Source organism: Perissodus microlepis, chromosome 23 (genome assembly GCF_051167445.1).
Source record: "Perissodus microlepis isolate ML-2025 ecotype Zambia chromosome 23, ASM5116744v1, whole genome shotgun sequence".
NCBI lineage: Eukaryota > Metazoa > Chordata > Actinopteri > Cichliformes > Cichlidae > Perissodus > Perissodus microlepis.
The window spans coordinates 7,464,787-7,483,019 of record NC_140482.1 but is presented as its reverse complement, the minus strand read 5'-3'; the positions used below and the strand labels follow the sequence as shown (position 1 = coordinate 7,483,019).

The window sequence follows — 18,233 nt, the reverse complement described above, 5'->3', positions numbered from 1 at the left end:
CCGCCAGAAGGAAAACGTAAAACAGCGGTTACACTCCGCCAGAGTCCGCTGACAGAAAACGAGCAATTTTACCTCCCAAAGCTGGAGTTTGTGTACTCGTGTTTCTCCTGTGTGATTTAAAATATAGAGGCTGGCGGCTTTGAAAACAGCTTTTAACCACTTTTAAACCCGTCGTTGCCCTTGACTGAGGCAGGCCTCGTATTTCAGGCCATCTCTCTGCTTGTTAAAGCAAGAAAACAGTGATTTTAAACATCTGTTACTGGAAAAGTCTCTATTTGCTCATCAGCTGGGAGCCAAAGTTGAGAAGCATTCAGAATATGAATACATTTGTGATGCTCTGACCTTTCTCCGTAATGTTTCCCTGCTGATTTTTGCCCTTTTCAGCCGATTAACGAGCTAACTGCAGCGCAGTTTTAAATCCGCGTAGTCTGTGTGACTGTTTATGCTTACGCTGACTGATGAAGGGCTCCTGGCTGTCAGCATCCCGTGCGTGTCTATGTCCAATAAAGTCCAGAATGTTCTCCTAAATCTTTAAACTTCTCTTTCAGCTCACCAGTACAAGCTGGCTGTGGAGCGATACGAGTGGAATAAGCTCCAGAGCGTCAAGTCCATGGTTCCCATGGTGCACCTCTCCTGGAACATGGCGCGCAACATTAAAGTGTCCGACCACAAGCTGTTCGAGATGATCAAGTAAGTCACGGGGGCTCCTGCGGCTTCTTTTTTTCTTTCTTTTCCACCCATCGCTGACGCCTCTGTTCCCGTCACAGGTACTGCTTGCTGCGGACGTTGAAGCAGTGCCAGTGGGTGAAGGAAGCCTTGGCGGCAGCCGGCAAGGAAACGGTGCTGAGGCCGAGGACCAGGGACGAGCCGGCCCACTACTGCACCATCTGTGAGGTCAGTGAACAACACCGGGAACATTGCAGCACCAGGGGTGTGAATTTTAACAGGATGTCACATTTTTCTGGCTTTGCAGCTTTTTCGAGTGAAAGATAATAGTCGTCGGCGCAATCGTTCCCACTCACATCCTGAATGTTACTCTGCACCCTGGATTGTTAGATTAGAGAAGTTTAGTCCCTCAACTGTGTGTTTTACGTGTGAATTATAAGCATGTGGCTCAGGTAGGTAGAGCAGGTCGTCTGCTAATCAAAAGGATGATAGAAGAGGATCAAAAGCGCTGTATAAGAGCCAGTCCATTTACCACATAATGTAAAGTAAATGTCAATAGTAGAAATGAGCAGCTAATTTATTTTATTTATTTATTAATTTCCCACCTCTGTGGACGTGTATAACCTTTAATCTAACATGTGTGAAGGAAAGCAAGCCTGGGGAAATCCTGCTCGTTTCCCCTCCTGTTTCCTTTTTTTTTTGTTGTTGTTTTTGGACAGCATGAGCACTTATTGCAATCAGCTGAATTAAAGCCCGGCTCGGTTTTTGTTTGCGTTAATTAACAGCTTCGTTAATGGCTCGTATTTAAGCGTGCGGGGGGCTTTCAGCTGCTTTTTTAGAAAAGCATTCCATTAAGCGTCTTTTGTCAATTGCTGTGATAATTGCAGACAGTTGCAAGAGAAACTCAGCCTGTGGATTTAGTTTTGTAATGCGTGTTTTTGTGTGTGTGATCCACAGGTGGAAGTGTTCAACCTGCTGTTTGTGCGCCGCGAGCTCCTGTCCAAGAAGCAGTGCGTGGTCCACTGCCAGGATTGTGCCCGAAAAGGCAGCGCCGCACTGGACGACTTCGTGGTGCTGGAGCAGTACAGGATGGAGGACCTGATGCAGGTCTACGACCAGTTCACATTAGTAAGTCGTTAGATTTGTCAGTGCCCCAAAGCTCATATCAGTACTATTTACACACAACCGATAAGTGCCATCTTATTTGCCGATAGCTGGCCAGCAGGGCCGATATTAGCCCATATGAAACATCAGCAGTGGCGGGAGGTCACTGCAGAGGATTTGAACTTGAATAATCGCTCTGTACCATCTCTTCTTCTCTATCTGCGCAGGCCCCTCCTCTTCATTCATCTTCGTCTTGACATTAGGCGACTCTTCTTCTGCTGTGGAGCCATGAAGCCCATTTACAGGAACTTGTACTGAGATCTAAAAAAACTGAAAGAACAAACATACACGGACCATTTCTGATATTCAGGAAAGCCAAGGCCGACTCTACCCGACCCCCTCATCACCACCACCACCACCACCCACCCTCTCTGCCGCCCCTTCTGTATGGCTGGTCTCCATAGCGACGGCTGGAGGCTGAGGCGGCGGAGCGTGTCTGTCTATGCAACCCCTGTACAAAGAGCCCGGCGGAGGGCCTTCCACAAGAGGGCGCCACACCGAGCTCCATAACAGGACTCTTGTTTTCTCTCTTTCCCTCCTCCTCCTGTTCTCCGCCTTGCCAGGCCACCCACCCACCTCTCCTCCCTCCCCACTCCTCCTCTAGAGACAATGGCTCAGCCCTGTTTTAATTGAGGACTTAATCAGATGATCGGGAACAGGGAGGGGAAGGTGGGGTGGGGGGCGGGGACAAGGGGCAGGGGTGTTTTGTAGATACTTGTTAACTCTCCCAACTGGCAACACCACCCGTAAAAGACTACTGACTTGACAACCCATCTTTCTCTCTCTTTCTGTTTCTTTCTCCTTGTTTTCTATTCTGATGACTGGGTGTTTTTTTTTTTTTTGTTTGTTTTTTTTTACTTTTTTTTTTTTTTTTTTTTGTGGAGGGGGGTAGAACTTCCCTCTCCAAAAAAAAAAATTTCTTCAGTCCACCCTCCTCCTCCTTCTCCCCCTTTAAGGAGCACTAGCCTAACTGGTCTTTTTCTATGGTAGATAGTAATTTTAAGAGTTTGGAAAAGCAGAATCCTCCCTACCCGACCCCCACCCACCAAAAAAATAAAATTAAATTAAAAAAATTTGTAATGTGAAGAATTTAGGTGAATTTAGGTTCTCCCCCCTCTCCCCCCCCTTTTTTTTTTTTTTTTTGTTCACAGCTTTTATGTATTTTATCTTCGTCTCATTCTTTTCAAAGCTTTGATGTTTTTGTTTCTTAGGTTTAACAAAAAAAAGACAAAAAATAAGGAAAAAAAAAGAAAAAATAGGGAAAAAAATTTACTAGCCAAGTCACACAGAAAATGGGTTGCACATAGACTTATGGAATTAAGTTTAATTTGTGATTTTGTTTTGTTTGTTTTATGTTTCTAATCTTGATGTAAATTTACACTATTTATAAATACATATTTATTGCTTGAAAATATTTGTTGATGGAATGCTGTTATTTTTTCCAGAGTACCTGCCATTAAATTTGAAGGAGTTTTGTCATTTTAACACGACTCCTTTTACATTTTATATATATATAAATATAAATATATATATATATAAATAAATTGCTTAGCAAGCGTTGTACAGAAACGGACATTTAAAATTGTTTTATTGTTTGAAGAATGTTTTATGATGAGTCAATAAACACAAAGTTGACAAATTATCTGCAGTTTTCTTGTTTTTCTTTTTTGTTGTTGTTGTTTTGTTGTTTTTTTTTGGCTTCCTGGAACATACAAAGCACATTTGTATACATTCAGTAGGAGTAAAAATACATGAAACAATGCAGGTGTCGGGTGGAGGCCTGAAACCCAGCAGACAATGTAGCTGTAGACTGACACACACAGATTCCTACACTGTATGCCAGGTTCAGAACTTAACCAGGTTCTCAGAATTTCTCTTATTTTTATTCGAGAAACAAACTCCACAGTCCCCGCATGGCCTCGGATCAACTCCGCCTGAGGCTTTTTTCCACCCAGTGGGTGGTTATTCGAGACACTTCTTAGAAATTTAAAAGGTGCGTAGTAGAGGAGATCACAGGAAAAGGGTGTAAGCTACACAGAAAACTCAAACAGGAAATAATACACTAATCCTGCTGATAAGGAATTTCAAATGCCAGTAGAAAAAAAAAAAAAAAAGAAGAGCAAAATATATTAAAAATCACCTAATCAAAGATTGTATTCAGAATAAGGCGGCTGTCAGCAGAGACCCAGTAGCCAGATGTAGCTGCTGCCAGCCCCACAGGATCTACACTGACTACTGAGCAACCGCTGGGTGCCCTGCGGCTCTGCAGCTCCGTCTGGAGCCAAAACTGGAGCCACTGTTCAGCCGAGATAGGAAATGATGAGGAGGGGAAACGACTTCAAGCTGCTTCAGACTGCTGCGGATGTAATGCAGGTGAGGATGTGGATACAGTTTGTAATGACACAGTCACACGCCAATAAATTTAAAAAAAAAACAAGAGAAAACACTTTTTCTTTTTTTAACATAGTGCTCCAACACAAAGTCCTTGAAAATGAGAGGTACATACACTTGAACACGCTCATTTTACATAGAAGCAGAGCCACTAACAATGCTGCAACAGGCAGACACCTTTTTCCCGCTTGCACCTTCACCCTGCCAATTTCCTCTGTTGACAACGTGCAAAAAGGTTGTTTGCAGGAGTCTATTTTCCCACATAAGATCCTTTGGTAGTGCAACAACCCTTTTTACACTCCCTGCAACAGCGAGGAAGTCGTTTTTGGTGTTCGTGTCTTCCGATGTGTTTTAATTTGACCGAGCCACTGTGGGTAAATCACTGAAAACGTCCCAGACCAGTTAGTCTCTTTTCTCCTGTACAGACTTGTTTCATTGTCTAATCTTTTTTTTTTTTTTCTTAATTACTTGATCATATTGGATGTTATATAACCACCAGTGACGATGGAAAAATGTGTATTCCCTGGCTGATTGGCAGTGGTTCCTGGAGGTTGCTGGCTATTGCTGGGTAATATTGGTTGCAAAGAAGGTGCTGCACCAAAAACCTCCCAGTGATAGCCACGGTCACTGGAGTTTTTCCGACTTTTGTCTGCACATACTGGCTAACTATTAGCCTGAGCGGTAGAAAAACTCAAAAAAGCAAGATGCAAACTGAAAATGCAGAAGGTCTGCCAACTTTTACTTTGAAGGCAGACGGTCTTCATATAAGGTTTTTGTTGCACTTTTTTTTTCACACTTCTGCTACAGGTTGGAGAGCAGCTGGCCAGTGTTTGTAAGTCCATCACTTCCATTCAAACTATGACTGCCGTAATGTGCTAGGGGCCAGAGCAGTCACAAGCTTTTGCCAAACAGCTGGGGAATACACATTGTTTTCTAGCGACCGTTGGTCTGTAGGCCTGCGTTAGTGGGGACTTTAGCAATCAATTTCCCAGCGACTGCTGTAAAGTTCAAGCAATCAGTCTGGATATACTATTTTTTGCTTTGCAACTGTAGGTTGCCACATGGTCACTGACTGGTCTCTAGACCTGAGTGACCGGGGCCTGATTCACTATATTCTAAAGTGAGTATTGACTGTCAAACGTGCAAACTGTCTAGCGCAAAATTCATAGTTCCCTTTAGGATGAATCCTATAGATTTGACATTTCATCAAGCAGCAGCATTTCCTATTTAGCAAGTTCTACTTTACATGGTAAATTATTGACATCTGTATAACATCCTTCATGTTGAAATCTACTAAAGGAAGTGAGTACCTATTGACTTCTATTTTACAATGCCCAACTGTACAGAAGAAATTAACGTGTTTATACCTTGGGACAAAAACACTTTTGGACGCTTTTGCTAATTTTTGACTGACAGGTGGAAGCTGGTGATAGATAGTATAAAAGATGGATGTAGCTACTGTAATGCCAGGTACTGGTTTCTAAAGTCCCGTGTTGAAGCCTCAAGATGAGTATTTTTACCGTCTCCATCTTGTGGCGAAAGGGGATGAGACTCGCTGTGAAACTGCTTGCTTATTGGCTAACAAATCTCAATCTCTTAGCAAATGAGCACAGCCTGAATAAAACTCAATTCTGAAATGCAAAATACGATCTAAGCATGAAAGTGTTTAGAGGTCACATCAGAAAAACCTTTTCCAATAGTTTCTATAAGACTGGAAGTCTTTTTGTAGCTACAGCTATCGCCATCTTGTGGATTTCAGATATGACACTGGTTTAGGCACTTCCACATTGCCTTAATTCTTCCGATTCAGAAGCTCTTTATATTTAGACTGTCTGTGGTCAGTTCCTGTTGACTTCCATTTTAAAATATCCAGCTGTAGAGCAGAAATTAATAGCTACATGTAGCTGTAGCTGCTAGTTCTATGCTAGGCTTCACTTTAGTTAATCTGCATCGAAACTGGGCCTCTTAACCTGTTTGGGCCGTTGATGCTTTTTCATAAGCTGGCTCTAGTGTTGGTGGGTGAAATTCTAGCTCTTTATTAGTCTGTTACTTAGTACTGATTAGCAGTTTTATAGATATATTTTGCTAACTTAGCACTCCATCTTCTTATTTTATTTTCATTACTGCTAGGTACACAAAAATGAAATGGTGACAACCTTGAAGCTAAAGTTGAACCTTCGAAAAGGGGTTTCACAAACCAGTGAATGACATCACAGCAGATACGTCTGTATTTTAAATATTGAACGTATATTAGCATTTGGCTACAGGGGTTGCTGTGTCTGAAAGGGACACACAGACTGAAAGAACAATGGTTCAGGTACATGTGGGAAAAGAGTTAAAGTTCCTTCTTTGTCTCGCTCTTTTTTTTTTTTGCTTTTTAAGCAGCACACAGTCCCTCTGCACCCACGCTGAAAACAAGATGGCCGACTGAGCCTGCCCAGGCTGGTTGTCGGCGTCCATCTTGACTGCCACAGATGGACACTGGAAGACTTCGCGCCTCCTTTTCTCCGGAGAGTCGACTCTTCTGTTTGACAGTCTGACAGGAGGCCTGGAAATAAAAAAAGATGTCTGGGTGAGAACGGCAACCGTGGCAAGAGGACAGTTTTATACTGTTGTTTGTTTCATACTCAAACAACGGCAAACATTTAAAGCAACAGCAGGCAAAAAGTGGTGCTTATACGTGCTGTATGTATTTTGGACAGTGTAGTACAGTGTGCCTCTCTGAAACATTTTCACTCGACACCCACAAACTATTATTCTGGCGGAGGCGCACAGGAACAAAACCAAGTGTGGGCTGAAAATCGTGATTCTAGGAAACAAGATGCCAGCTGTAATGTCAGTTAAGAAGACGGAGACTTCCTGTTGGCTGTTTGACACGACCGAGGGAGGAAATGTCAGTTTTGTGCTACAAGGTTAAAATTAAAAAGTGTAGGGGGAGGAAAGGGTGTGGGGGGCTGAGGGTTTTTCTTTTTTACTCTACTTCGCCTCCATTCATCCTTCTGCCAACCCCCCCACACACACACACACTTTTCCTTAACGTACGGTATGGTTAAGTACACTAAACTGTAACTATTCGCTCTCATTTCCCTATATATACTACCCTACAGGAATTCCACATAGCCTGGACCACCAACCAACCCCCTCAACCCGCCCCCTGCTAGTGGTCCTCAAATCCTGCCTACCTAACAATGTCTCCCTGTGTCACAGCAGGGGATAAAGAAAGCGAGAGAGATTTAAATTAGCGGAGTGATCGATATCCCCTCCGTCCCTACCCCTTCCCACTCCCACCCTGTTTTACCTTCCTCTCTGCCCTCTCTGGCATTTCCGCTTTAGTGAGAAACAGACAGGTGGCCCTGACTGCTAATTTTAAACAGGCCGATTGTCTGCCTGTGTTTCCCACAGCTATGTATAGATGCCAGCAATAAACCAAGTAGGTCAGTGTGTGACACACACACACACACACACACACACACACACACACACACACACACACACACACACACACACACACACACACACAGGGCCCTGACCTCTAAAAATGTGTGACTTGTCCATTCATCCACTCCCACTTCTGTTGCAAAATTATCCTTCCTGATTGGCTGTCGTTGTCAGCCAATGGCGGAGCTTCCTGCTGCCCATTCATAAAACCCAGGGTCATTGAAGATAATGTGGTATGAAGGCATGTGCGAAGGAGGAGAAGCAAGCCCACTTTTTTTTTTAACTTTAGCGTCATGGAGTGCAACCACGTTTTTGATGTGAGAGCATGACGTTACTTAAATGCAGATTACAGAAAAACAACAAAGCAGGTTTAGGAAATGCGAGCTCGATCTGGAAACAGTGCGAGCGGCGAGTAGATTTTTTCAGACCTTTAAATGAAAAATGGCCGACTGCAGCCTTGACACAAAAGCATCACATTCCTTTCTGTTTAATAAGTAATGAATGGTGGGCCTCTCAGACCACGATACCCCCCCCCCCCCTTGTTTTCTCAGGTTCTCACTCTCTCAATCCCCTTCCATGCCTCATATTTTACTCAAAAGCTTTTTTTTCACTTTGCTTCTTCTCCTTGCTCCTCCTGTAATTACCACTACTGCTGTTTTTCTGACTTGTTTCATAGTAACCATCCCCTCACCCCCCTCCTGAGAGCTGCACATATATATATAGAAAAGTGTGACTGTGTCAAAGTGACTCACTTTGCGCGCAGCTTAATGTGTGACATCCAAGGCTCATAGCTGTGAGGGAGCCAGATGAAACATTCCCATTCAATTAAGAGCACCTCATGTTTTAGGCTAATCAGCTGGTAATACTGCCTGGAAACTGTTGCTTTTGATATTTGTTTTTTTAAGATCAGAACACTGAGATTTCCTCGCTAAACATTATGAAGATTAATCTCTTTGATTTGTGTCCAGTCTGCCGGAGGTTTCTTCCTGTTAAAAGGGAGTTTTTCCTTCCCTCTGTCGCCAAGTGCTTGCTCTAAGGGAGTTGTTTGATTATTGGGGTTTACTCTGTTTTATTGTAGGGTCCCTGCAATATAAGCAACTTGAGGCGACTGGTGTTGTGATTTGTGGTTATATAAAAAAAAAACTGAAATGAAGTGAACTGCAAGAACCCACAAGAACTGCAAAAATCTGTATAAACCTCAGAGTTTCACGACTGCCCATGAATCTGTTTGCACACAAACCCCCCCCCAAATATTTGCAGGAATATTGGGTTACCATAGTGAGTTGCCACTTGGAAGTAGCAGGTTTGCAGGTCCTGTTTAAAGGGATCTTTTTGGGGGTGAACATCACGCCAAATGGCACTCAAAGCACTGTAAGAAATCCGGTGTGTATTTCCAGAAATAAGGACGTAGTGATTCAAACAAATTTAGCTTGGTGTGAGCAGTTTCATCCACCAACTAAAAGTAGCAGCTAGCTGACATTGGAGCTCAGCTGAGAAGGGAAGTGGGGGACGCCATTCATGTTTCTTTCCTGTTAGGATCCCTGGTTTGAGACTGGGAGGAGATCGTTAGTGTCCCCTTATTCAACTGATCCCGAGCCCAGCTAAACGGGAGGGTTGTGTCAGTAAGTGTATCCTGTGTAAAACAAAACAAAACAAAAATCTGTGCCAAGCTAAACACGCAGATCCATCTGCTGTGAAAGGGAGCAGCTGAAAGTACCCCACATTCATAAGGCATCTTACATCAACACTTTCTATATGGATAAACTCATTTTGTGGTGAAATGTCCCTTTAGCACTATTTCAAATTAAACTGCAGATAAATAGCAGCCGTGTACATGATTACTCTTAATTCTTATATCTACTTGATCAAATGTAAAATCAGTGCATGTCAGTGACGACAGACTGATACTGTTATAAAACGCAAGCATGAAAAAAACATAAAAGCTTTATGTTTGAAGCCACCGAGATGAAACGTAAACCGTGGCCTCCATCAAATGTAGAGATACGAGGCATGTTTGTGATGGGCTATCCAAGATAACAAAAAATACCAGGAAAAAAAATCGAGGTGCTACCCATTGCCATGGAAACGGAGAGTAATTAGCACAGAGTGCTGTTCAGAGAAAAGTGGAGAGGAAGAGGGAGCATGATTTTGTCTGTGTGGGATGTTGGCCTGTTTTCAAGAGATGGGGAATGAGAGGAGGATGAGGAGGACATGAAGCGGCCTCCGCGCTGCAGGTTTCAGGTGTCCTTGCAGGCCGGAAAGGGGGGGGGGGGCAATCTTTCACTGCTCAATTTGATTAAGAAATCATCAGTTGGCTTTTTTGGAGGAAAGATCTGGGCAGATTTTCTCACTGCTGCTCTATCCAGCACCCCCCACACCCCCTCTTCCCTTCCTTTCCTGAAGCCTCGCTGCATGTTTATACAGAGACTGCGAGTGGAAAGCTGGGTTCAGCTGTTGATCTGGCTCATGCTGCTTACAGTCCCCCATGTACTACGGATGTGTCTGTCCATCTGTTGGTCACGTGACGTTCAGTCTCACTAATGTGATTTCTGACAAAGAGGGAGCGCAACTTTGTTTCCCAGCACTGGATATCAAAGGCTGAGCCACCAAAGTCAGCGCACTCCTTGGGCTGGGTGCGTTGACTTTTCAAAGCACGAGTAATGTTTGATATTTAACGTCGACGTCACTGAAACGGCAGGACGTTTTGATGTAGAAAGCCATTCTTTTGCATCGAATTTTGAACGTATGTTTAATATTAACAGTCGCTTTGAAATCAAGAGTCAGAAATGATGGATTTGAAGTGTGGGAAAGTCTTGGAACGACCCCACTGATAATCCAGGAGCGGTGATGCGTCCTGTCACCGATTGGCCCTGGGCTTCCTCACATCACTCATACCACATAACACATTTCCTTGCATAACCTTCATTACTGAACTTTTATTTATAAAGTTGACTCAGGACACTGCTGTTTATCCCAAATGTCCCTCTGATTCATGCATTTTCACTCAGTGGCCTGTATTTTCTAGGTTTAGTGCCTTGCTCAAGGACCGTGAGTTGACCCTTCGGGGTTGCAACAGGATTGCCCCCCATGCAGAGCAGCTCTACCAGCCAGCAACAGCTCTAATCGAAATCTGATCTTTAACTAGACGATGCTTTAAAAGTGCGTTTCTCATCCAGGTTGGAAAAACACCCACACAGTTGGTACACAATTTACTGCCGTTCTTCAACAACTCCTCAATCACCCTCCTCTCTGCAGCAGCTAATGGCAGCCAGGAGCCCACGAGCGCGTATATGCTAAGAACAATTATGCAGATGTGTGCTAAAACCACTTTGGTGGTATAATCCAACAATCAGTCCATTATAGTAATTGTCGTTAGCGAGTGGGCGATTATGGCTTCGACAGAGACGCTGAAGAACAGCCAGCCAGAGCTCTGCTGGTTTTATGCAAATTTGGCAAGCTCCATTTAATATGTCAGATGTAATGTGGCTGTATTTCTAAAATTCTGACGTTTGAGCCGGCCTCGGAGAGAGTCTGTGTGTGTGTGCGAGACCACCTGTGGGTTCGTAGGCAGACGTTAACGGTAAAAGGAAAATTGATTGAAATAATGAACCAGGCCGCTTTTCTAAGGGACTGTGTTCGAATTATCAGAAAGGGGAGGGGTCAGATTGGAGGATGGTTATGGATTTTTATTAATTTTTTTTTATTTTTAAGGAGCAAAAGGTCTTTAAACTTCCTAAGTACTGCAGCACAAGTGTAGCTGCTGGAAAACAGTTACATCACATGCTTTTTGCCTACGTCATGACCCGCTACGATCCATGAAGCAGGCAAAAAGCTTGTGATGTAACACTGCTCATGTCCTGCCCTGCAACTAAATGCAATTTCAAGGTGTTTTATTTGAAATTACAAATAACATTACCTAAAAATCATTAAAGGTAGGTCCAATAGAATAAGGTGTTAACAAGCAAAGTTTTTACATGAAACAAAGTAAGTAGTGTGTAAGTAATTTGAATTCGTACGTAATTTTCTGGTAATTTAGCGGAAAACAAAAAAGTATTTTCCCTCATTTTACATTGTAAATATGCTGTACTTTTTGGGGCACGGGCTGTATGGTAGGGTGACTTGACCATGCCCATCTTTCTTTTTCTTCGTTATTTAATAATCATTACATTGATGTGCATGAATGATTTTCTATTATTCAGTCGGCCTTTTTATTTCACTCACGCTGTACATTACTTACCTAATTTTCTGTAAAATACCCAGAAGTTGGGCAAGGTTATGACACTTCATAATACGGCCGTCGCCTCAAACAGTACAGCATGCTTGAGACGTTGTTTGTTTTTCTGCTAACTTATGAGGAAATTACGCATTACTTAAAATGACTTAAAGTATAATTACTTGTTTCCTGTAAAAACTGATTTGTTACCCTACTAACTCTAAGTATTTTAAATAAGTAAATTACATTGTAATTTCAAACAAAATACACTGAAATTCCATTTAATTACAGGTGAATTACACTCTAAGTCATGGGCTGTTTTATGAATTGTTACCTTGTGTCTTTGTGACAGGCTTTCATATCCAGAAAAGCTAGACTGTATCACCAATGTATCCTTTAAGAGGAAAACCTTAAATATGGCTTGTTACAGCTAGCAGGAACTGAATACGATTTCTCTAAGTGGTCATTTTAAGCCAGGAATTCCCCATAATTTTAAATATATCAGACATTTATCAAATAAACAGAGTTTACCTTAACGTTAACAAGTTCTCAATGCAATTCTACAAATAAAATCAGGTTTTGTCTTATTAAAAATCTCCAAATGAGTCATTTTTACACATTCTCTAAATCATTTGACTCAGCTAAACATCTGAGGTAAACTCATTAACATCACACGTTGCATGTTCAGGTAAGCAGGTCTAAAGTGTTTAGGGGGACACAGATTGGAATTTTGGCCATTTTTTGTCTTTTTTTGTGGAATCACTGCGAACTTTTTATTATTATTATTATTATTATTATTATTATTATTATTATTATCGACATTTGTAGTTCTCCTGCACTCATACGTGCTGAGGTCATCTGACTCGCTTTGTCCAGTTGTAACGCATCAGCTGGGAGCTTAGGGGTGTCATGTGAGGAGGCAGCATGTCAGCAGCAGCAATAATGTGGTTACCGTAAAAAGGAAGGCAAGGAATGTATCCTAAATTCAACCCCGGTCCTCCTCCTCCTCCCTTTCAGTCATGGGTTCTCCGCTGGGTAATCGCATACCAAAAACACAAGAATTTCCCCCTCTCTCCTCTCCAGGCAGGGGCTACCCCCTCCCTTCCCTCTTTAGTGTAAAGCTTGATGAATTTCACCCGGAACAAACCGGGAACTTTATGTGTTTAAGAGTTTTTTCTTTCTTTTTTGTTTTCTTTCGTTTTTTGTGGTTTGAAATAAACTAAATATAGAGACGAGCATACTTAGTAATAGGAAATGAATAATATGATATATATTTAGTAATACCAAAAATAACTGCAGTCCAAACATGTCATTATTCATATTAACACAATAGGCGACTTGATTAATTGATAGTAGAATGGCTGAATTATTTTATTTATTAATTAAGCTGTAAAGTAATTTCAAAGCAAACATATAGAATTAACTATATTATAATCTTATTTATAAACATAAATACGGTATATATAATGTACTGACAGCCAATATGGGAAAGGGAAAAAAAGTGATGATATTCTGGGTAAATATTGCGAGTTTGTGCGGCTCTTATTCTGAAACTCGCAACCGGATTTGCGTGCCGTGGTGTCAGAGTTTTGACGGCGGTGGCATCGGTTCTGAGAGCGGCTTTGAGAGCGGTTTCCAAACTGCTCTTAATGTGAAAAATAGAGAGAAAACGCCGGGCGCATTCCTGAGACTCAGAGACATCCATGCCCGACCGACACAGACACAACTTGTAGTCTGTGTGTGTGTGCATGTGCAGGCGTGTGCGCCCGCGCACGAACCGTGCGTCTCTGCGTGGGTGGAGAGCTTGGAGACCACACACTTTGCGCATTGCCCCCCCAATCCCCCCCAACACACACACACACTCACAGGACCGAGTACCACACTTGGCACTCAAAGTAACTAAACATTCAAGTTGACAAAAAGAAAAACACAACTTGAATGTTGAGCAGCACTTAAGATATGTCTTTGGGTTTTTTAAAAAAGTGCGTAAAAATGCCCCCCTGTTTTTTTTTTGTTTTTTTTTTTTTTTGTTAACCAAGTGGTGAGACTGAAATGTGCTCCATGGAGAAGCCCCGCATGGCCAAAAGCAGAGCACAGCCGAGGTGATGAGGTGGGCTTTGGCCAGCGTGAGCGTTCACTTGAGGAAACTGGTGTTAAATAATAACAATAAATAACATTAATAACAATAACAACAACAAGAGCACGGTATTGTTTTCACGGTTTCCCGTCCGATCACACTCCGCGTTGCGCAATCTGCATGGATAAAGCTGTGAACGGCGGAATGGTGCCGACAAACGAGAGAGACAGAGTGAAAGAAAGTCTATTAAAGTTGCTTTTCTCCAGCACGGGCTGAGGCAGCAGCAGCAACACTAACGGCCGGTGAAAGTTGTTATGCCTTCCCCGGAGATAGAAAGCGTCGTTATGAAAAGTGGCTCCACTTACCGTGGCTGGCTCTGCTGGCCGCATGTCCCCATGAGAACACTGTGCGTGTGTGCACAAGACGCATGCCGATACTAGCGGTCGGAAGCGCAGCGCGACACGTCAACGCGTGCTGCTTCCCATATCATAAAAGAGGAGGAGGGGTAGTGGTGGTGCTGGGGGGGGGGGATGGTCTTCAGCTGCTGCCTTGGTGGTGCACTAACTGGGGTCCGGGGAAGTCTGGGTTTGGGGGTTGTTGGGGTCCGATGTAGAAGAAGAATATGTATATATATATATATATATATATATATATATATATATATATAGATATATATATATATATATATATATGTAAGAGCGCAACAAGCCACAAGTGGCTGTGGATTAAATAGTTGCCTTAAATCAGTGTCCTTGCCTTAAAGGTTGGTCTCTACATCCACCAGGCTGTTATTGAAGCCGAGCCAGGACTCCTTATGAGAATTTCTGAATTTCAGAGGGGGGGGGGGTTGGAAAGCATGTGACCACCAAGAACTCCAAAGCAGAGTCTTTAGGGAAAAAAATTGTGCATTTACCTCGCACAAGTTGTAAAATAAACTAATTTGAAGCCTTCATGAGTGCAGATCTCTGGTGCGTGGTTCTATTATTTTATTTAATTAATTATTTCAATTTCAATTATTGGCCACTTAACAATAGTTCAGCCAATCAGCGGCCAAGAAGCAGACCTAGCGCTTCAGAAATACATATTCACTGACATCCTGTTTTTTACTACGTTTTTCTATTGAACATTTTGAATTAAACCCCCCCCCCCCCCCCCAAAAAAAAAAAAAAAAAAATCTCAGAATCGTAGATGCAGGTGTGAATGGTGTTCTGTCACCTGATGATTCACTGCTTAATCTCTCATTTTACAAGACTGCAGGCATTGCTAGATCACTCACCCTTCTTATGGGGGAAAAAACAGAGGATCCCTTGTAGACACACATGGGTGACATGTCTCGGGACTGAGTTGCTACAGGACTCGTGGCTCATCCCCTTTGTTTCATGGATAATGTGCCACATGGGCATTTAAGTAACCAGTGCATGCATTTTCAGTCTTTCCTATTGTATCCAGCAGTATATCATTTCATTAACCCCCCTCCCCCCAGCAGAACTCATCTTTACCAAGCCTGTTGGTGATGTTCCCACCCTGCACTCAGCCTGAATGAATCCTGCAGCAGTGATGCCAGTCCGGTGGCACGCTGCTGTTTTTAATTGAAGAGCTAACAAGAGTGAATGGTGTCATCTGCAGAGGAAGGAAGCCTGGGAGATTTGTACTCCTGCTGCTGCTGCTGCACTGTGAAGCCAAACGGCTGGCATCTCTCATCTCACACACACACTCTCACTCTCTCTGCAGCAGCGACTGCACACCGAAGCACGGGCAGCACGAGACACACACAGGCATACAAATGGGCACCCAGGCTGTATGCGCACGTACATCACACTGAGGAACACAGAAACATCAAACGCTTACCTATGAGCTCCATCCAGACTGTTAAAGCCCGGGGCAACCCCCACCACCCCTCCCCTTCGCTCAGACGCAGTCATCTGCCTCTGTTAGTCTTCTTCTCCTCCTCATCTCTACCTCTTCACTCACTTTCTTCTTCTCCTTCCTATCTATCTCTCTCTCGCTCTCGAGGTGTTCCCCCTGTGCAGCGCTCCTTGGCTGTTTCTCTCTGTCTCTGCTCGCTGCATCCTTCCCTCTCTCTCTCTGCTCTCCACCAGTCTCTACACGGATCTTTTAAGTCTACCAACCTCTTCACTGATCAATGGACAGCCAGCGAAGCAAGCTCTGCTGCCTCCACCTCCCCCAGCTTTGTGCGTGCATGCGTGTGTGTGTGTGTTTGTGTGTGCGTTTCGCTGCAAGGAGAGGAGGCTTCCAACCCACACACCACTCTCCAGAGCTCTCAGCCTCCACACTGCCTCATCAGTTGACCACTCTACACCCCTACGCATCAATTGCGTGCATGTGCGTGTGCACGCCTACACACAGCAGGACCATTAAAAGCTTACATTTTAGTGTCACTTGAAGTAGATTTTTGGTGGTGGCGGTGGGGGAGTGTGTATGTCTTAAGAAGGGCAGTAAGGTATCCTCAGCAAAGAGCTCCGAACACCTGTGACTCATCTCGATTCCCACAGAGCAGCCTTTAATGGGTGCAGATACATCCATCGCTTCCAGAAACCAGGTGGATTTTCAGTTCAAAAGGTACCTGCAGGCCATCTGGGCAATTCTGGTGAGCGGCTAATCTTGTTAGGATGTTCTCAGCGTAACTAAACACAACAGAAATACCCTCATTTGCTCATTTTTTTGAGGAGGGGAATTTGAAAATTAACCCAAGATGCGCAGAGAAAAAAAATCGAAATATTCCCAATTTCGAAGAGTTTCTAGAAATTAAAAAAAAAGCACAAATGTCTGATTTAGGGGGGGAAAGGAAGGCGGCTCAAGCCATTTTTGATATTAAGAGAATCTGAGCAACCTGCACTGCAACAGGGTTATAAATAGTGATCTAAATTCATCCTGCACTGACTGCCGTGTGAGGCGGAGAAGCCATCGGATGAGAATAAATGCAAGTGATCCAGTGGCGGCCTCACGAGGGGGTTAAATCTAATAACAGCAGAGCAATGGCCGGTCAGAGGCCCCAGACTGCTACGCTGTGACCAAGCTCGGAGAAACAGCTGTTCAGAGCTTTAAAAATAATAAAAGAAATATTTGCTTTCTATCACATTTTTGATGTTTCCTGCAACTGCAGCTGCAAATATCAGAGCTTTGTAATGAGCAATGATTACATCGTGGCTGAACGAGCAAGGAATGCTGACTGACAGGTGACAGGTACTATTCAAAATTGCAATGATAATGAGTGCTTAGCAGGAAAGATGGAGGTAAAAATTAGCATGGAACATAAATTCAGAGCCCTTTTTGGTGTAATTACAGTCACGTGTACATTTGCCAGTGCAAAAATGGCCTCCAAAAAGAGGCTGAAGGCCATACTGTTATCATACTAAGAAAGGTGGATGAAGCCTGGAGCATCACCTCAAAAAAAGTCATGTTTGGTAGGAAAATAAGCCAAAATATGACAATAAACTTTCAGTTTTTTCGCCCTACTGTCTTAATTGTCAACAGAAAACTGATTGGATGACATCGGGTTGAATTCAAGTCTTCTTTTTTTAATGGTAGTCTTTCAGGTCAGGAATACTTTTAATTTTTCACTTTTTAATCAGGGAAGTCTTTTTAAAGGCAGTGACTGACCTACCAGATTTACCCCTGGAAACAACATCCACAGACATCTTTTTGTTTGTTTGCTGGCTTATCAGAGGCATTTCATTAATAAATAATCGTCACAAAAATGACGAAGACGAGCTGTGGACAAATCAACTCAGGCTGTGTTTTGGGAGGGATTTTCTGAGGGAGGGGGCAGAGCTGTGGAGATCGGTTCGGGTCCTGCGTGGTGTTGACAGGAAGGAGTGTGGTGTTGGAACAGTTTGTTGAGGTGGGTAAGTGTGTGGGGGGGTTGTGAGTAAAGAGAAGGACTTTGAAATCGATCCACTGCGGGGCAGGAAGACAGTAATACCAGAGGGCAGGGGTGATGTGATCAGGAACTGGTGAGCAGGCGTACTGTACCGTTCTCAATATACTGGAGTTTATTTAGGAGCTTGGATGAAGCTGCAGTAGTGACTTGTGGACGAACTAAAGCATAGGATCACATTTTTGGCTAGAGAGAATGATGGACCAGGAAGCAGAGTTGCAGTCTTACACGCCTCTCTGCAGCTTCTCTCCTCCTGCTACCCCCCCCCAAAACCCATCTCCATAGAAACTGTGTTAGCTTCCAAAAAGACAAAAAACAAACTAAAAACCAGCAACAAACAACTTAAACATAAACAATTACAAAGAAAGAACAGTACAGTATCCACA

The 18,233-nt window shown here is 43.2% G+C and overlaps 1 protein-coding gene and 1 long non-coding RNA gene across 3 annotated transcripts in view; one reads left to right on the top strand and one right to left on the bottom strand.

Annotated features, from left to right (window-relative positions):
- Positions 1–3,472, top strand: part of LOC146360907 (lysine-specific demethylase 6A-like) — a 36,943-nt gene extending 33,471 nt beyond the window's left edge. For both annotated transcript variants that reach the window (XM_084922583.1, XM_084922584.1), the window contains 4 exons: positions 549–690; positions 768–894; positions 1,624–1,794; positions 1,998–3,472. In XM_084922583.1, the coding sequence (XP_084778709.1) occupies positions 549–690; positions 768–894; positions 1,624–1,794; positions 1,998–2,027 (470 nt within the window). In that variant the 3' untranslated portion in view covers positions 2,028–3,472. The remainder of the gene's footprint in view (positions 1–548; positions 691–767; positions 895–1,623; positions 1,795–1,997) is intronic.
- Positions 3,402–16,316, bottom strand: LOC146360906 (uncharacterized). The gene is made up of 2 exons (XR_014799524.1): positions 15,798–16,316; positions 3,402–6,769 (listed from the first exon to the last, which is right to left on the bottom strand). It is a non-coding gene; the product is annotated as an uncharacterized LOC146360906 (long non-coding RNA).
- Positions 16,317–18,233: the final 1,917 nt, after the last annotated feature.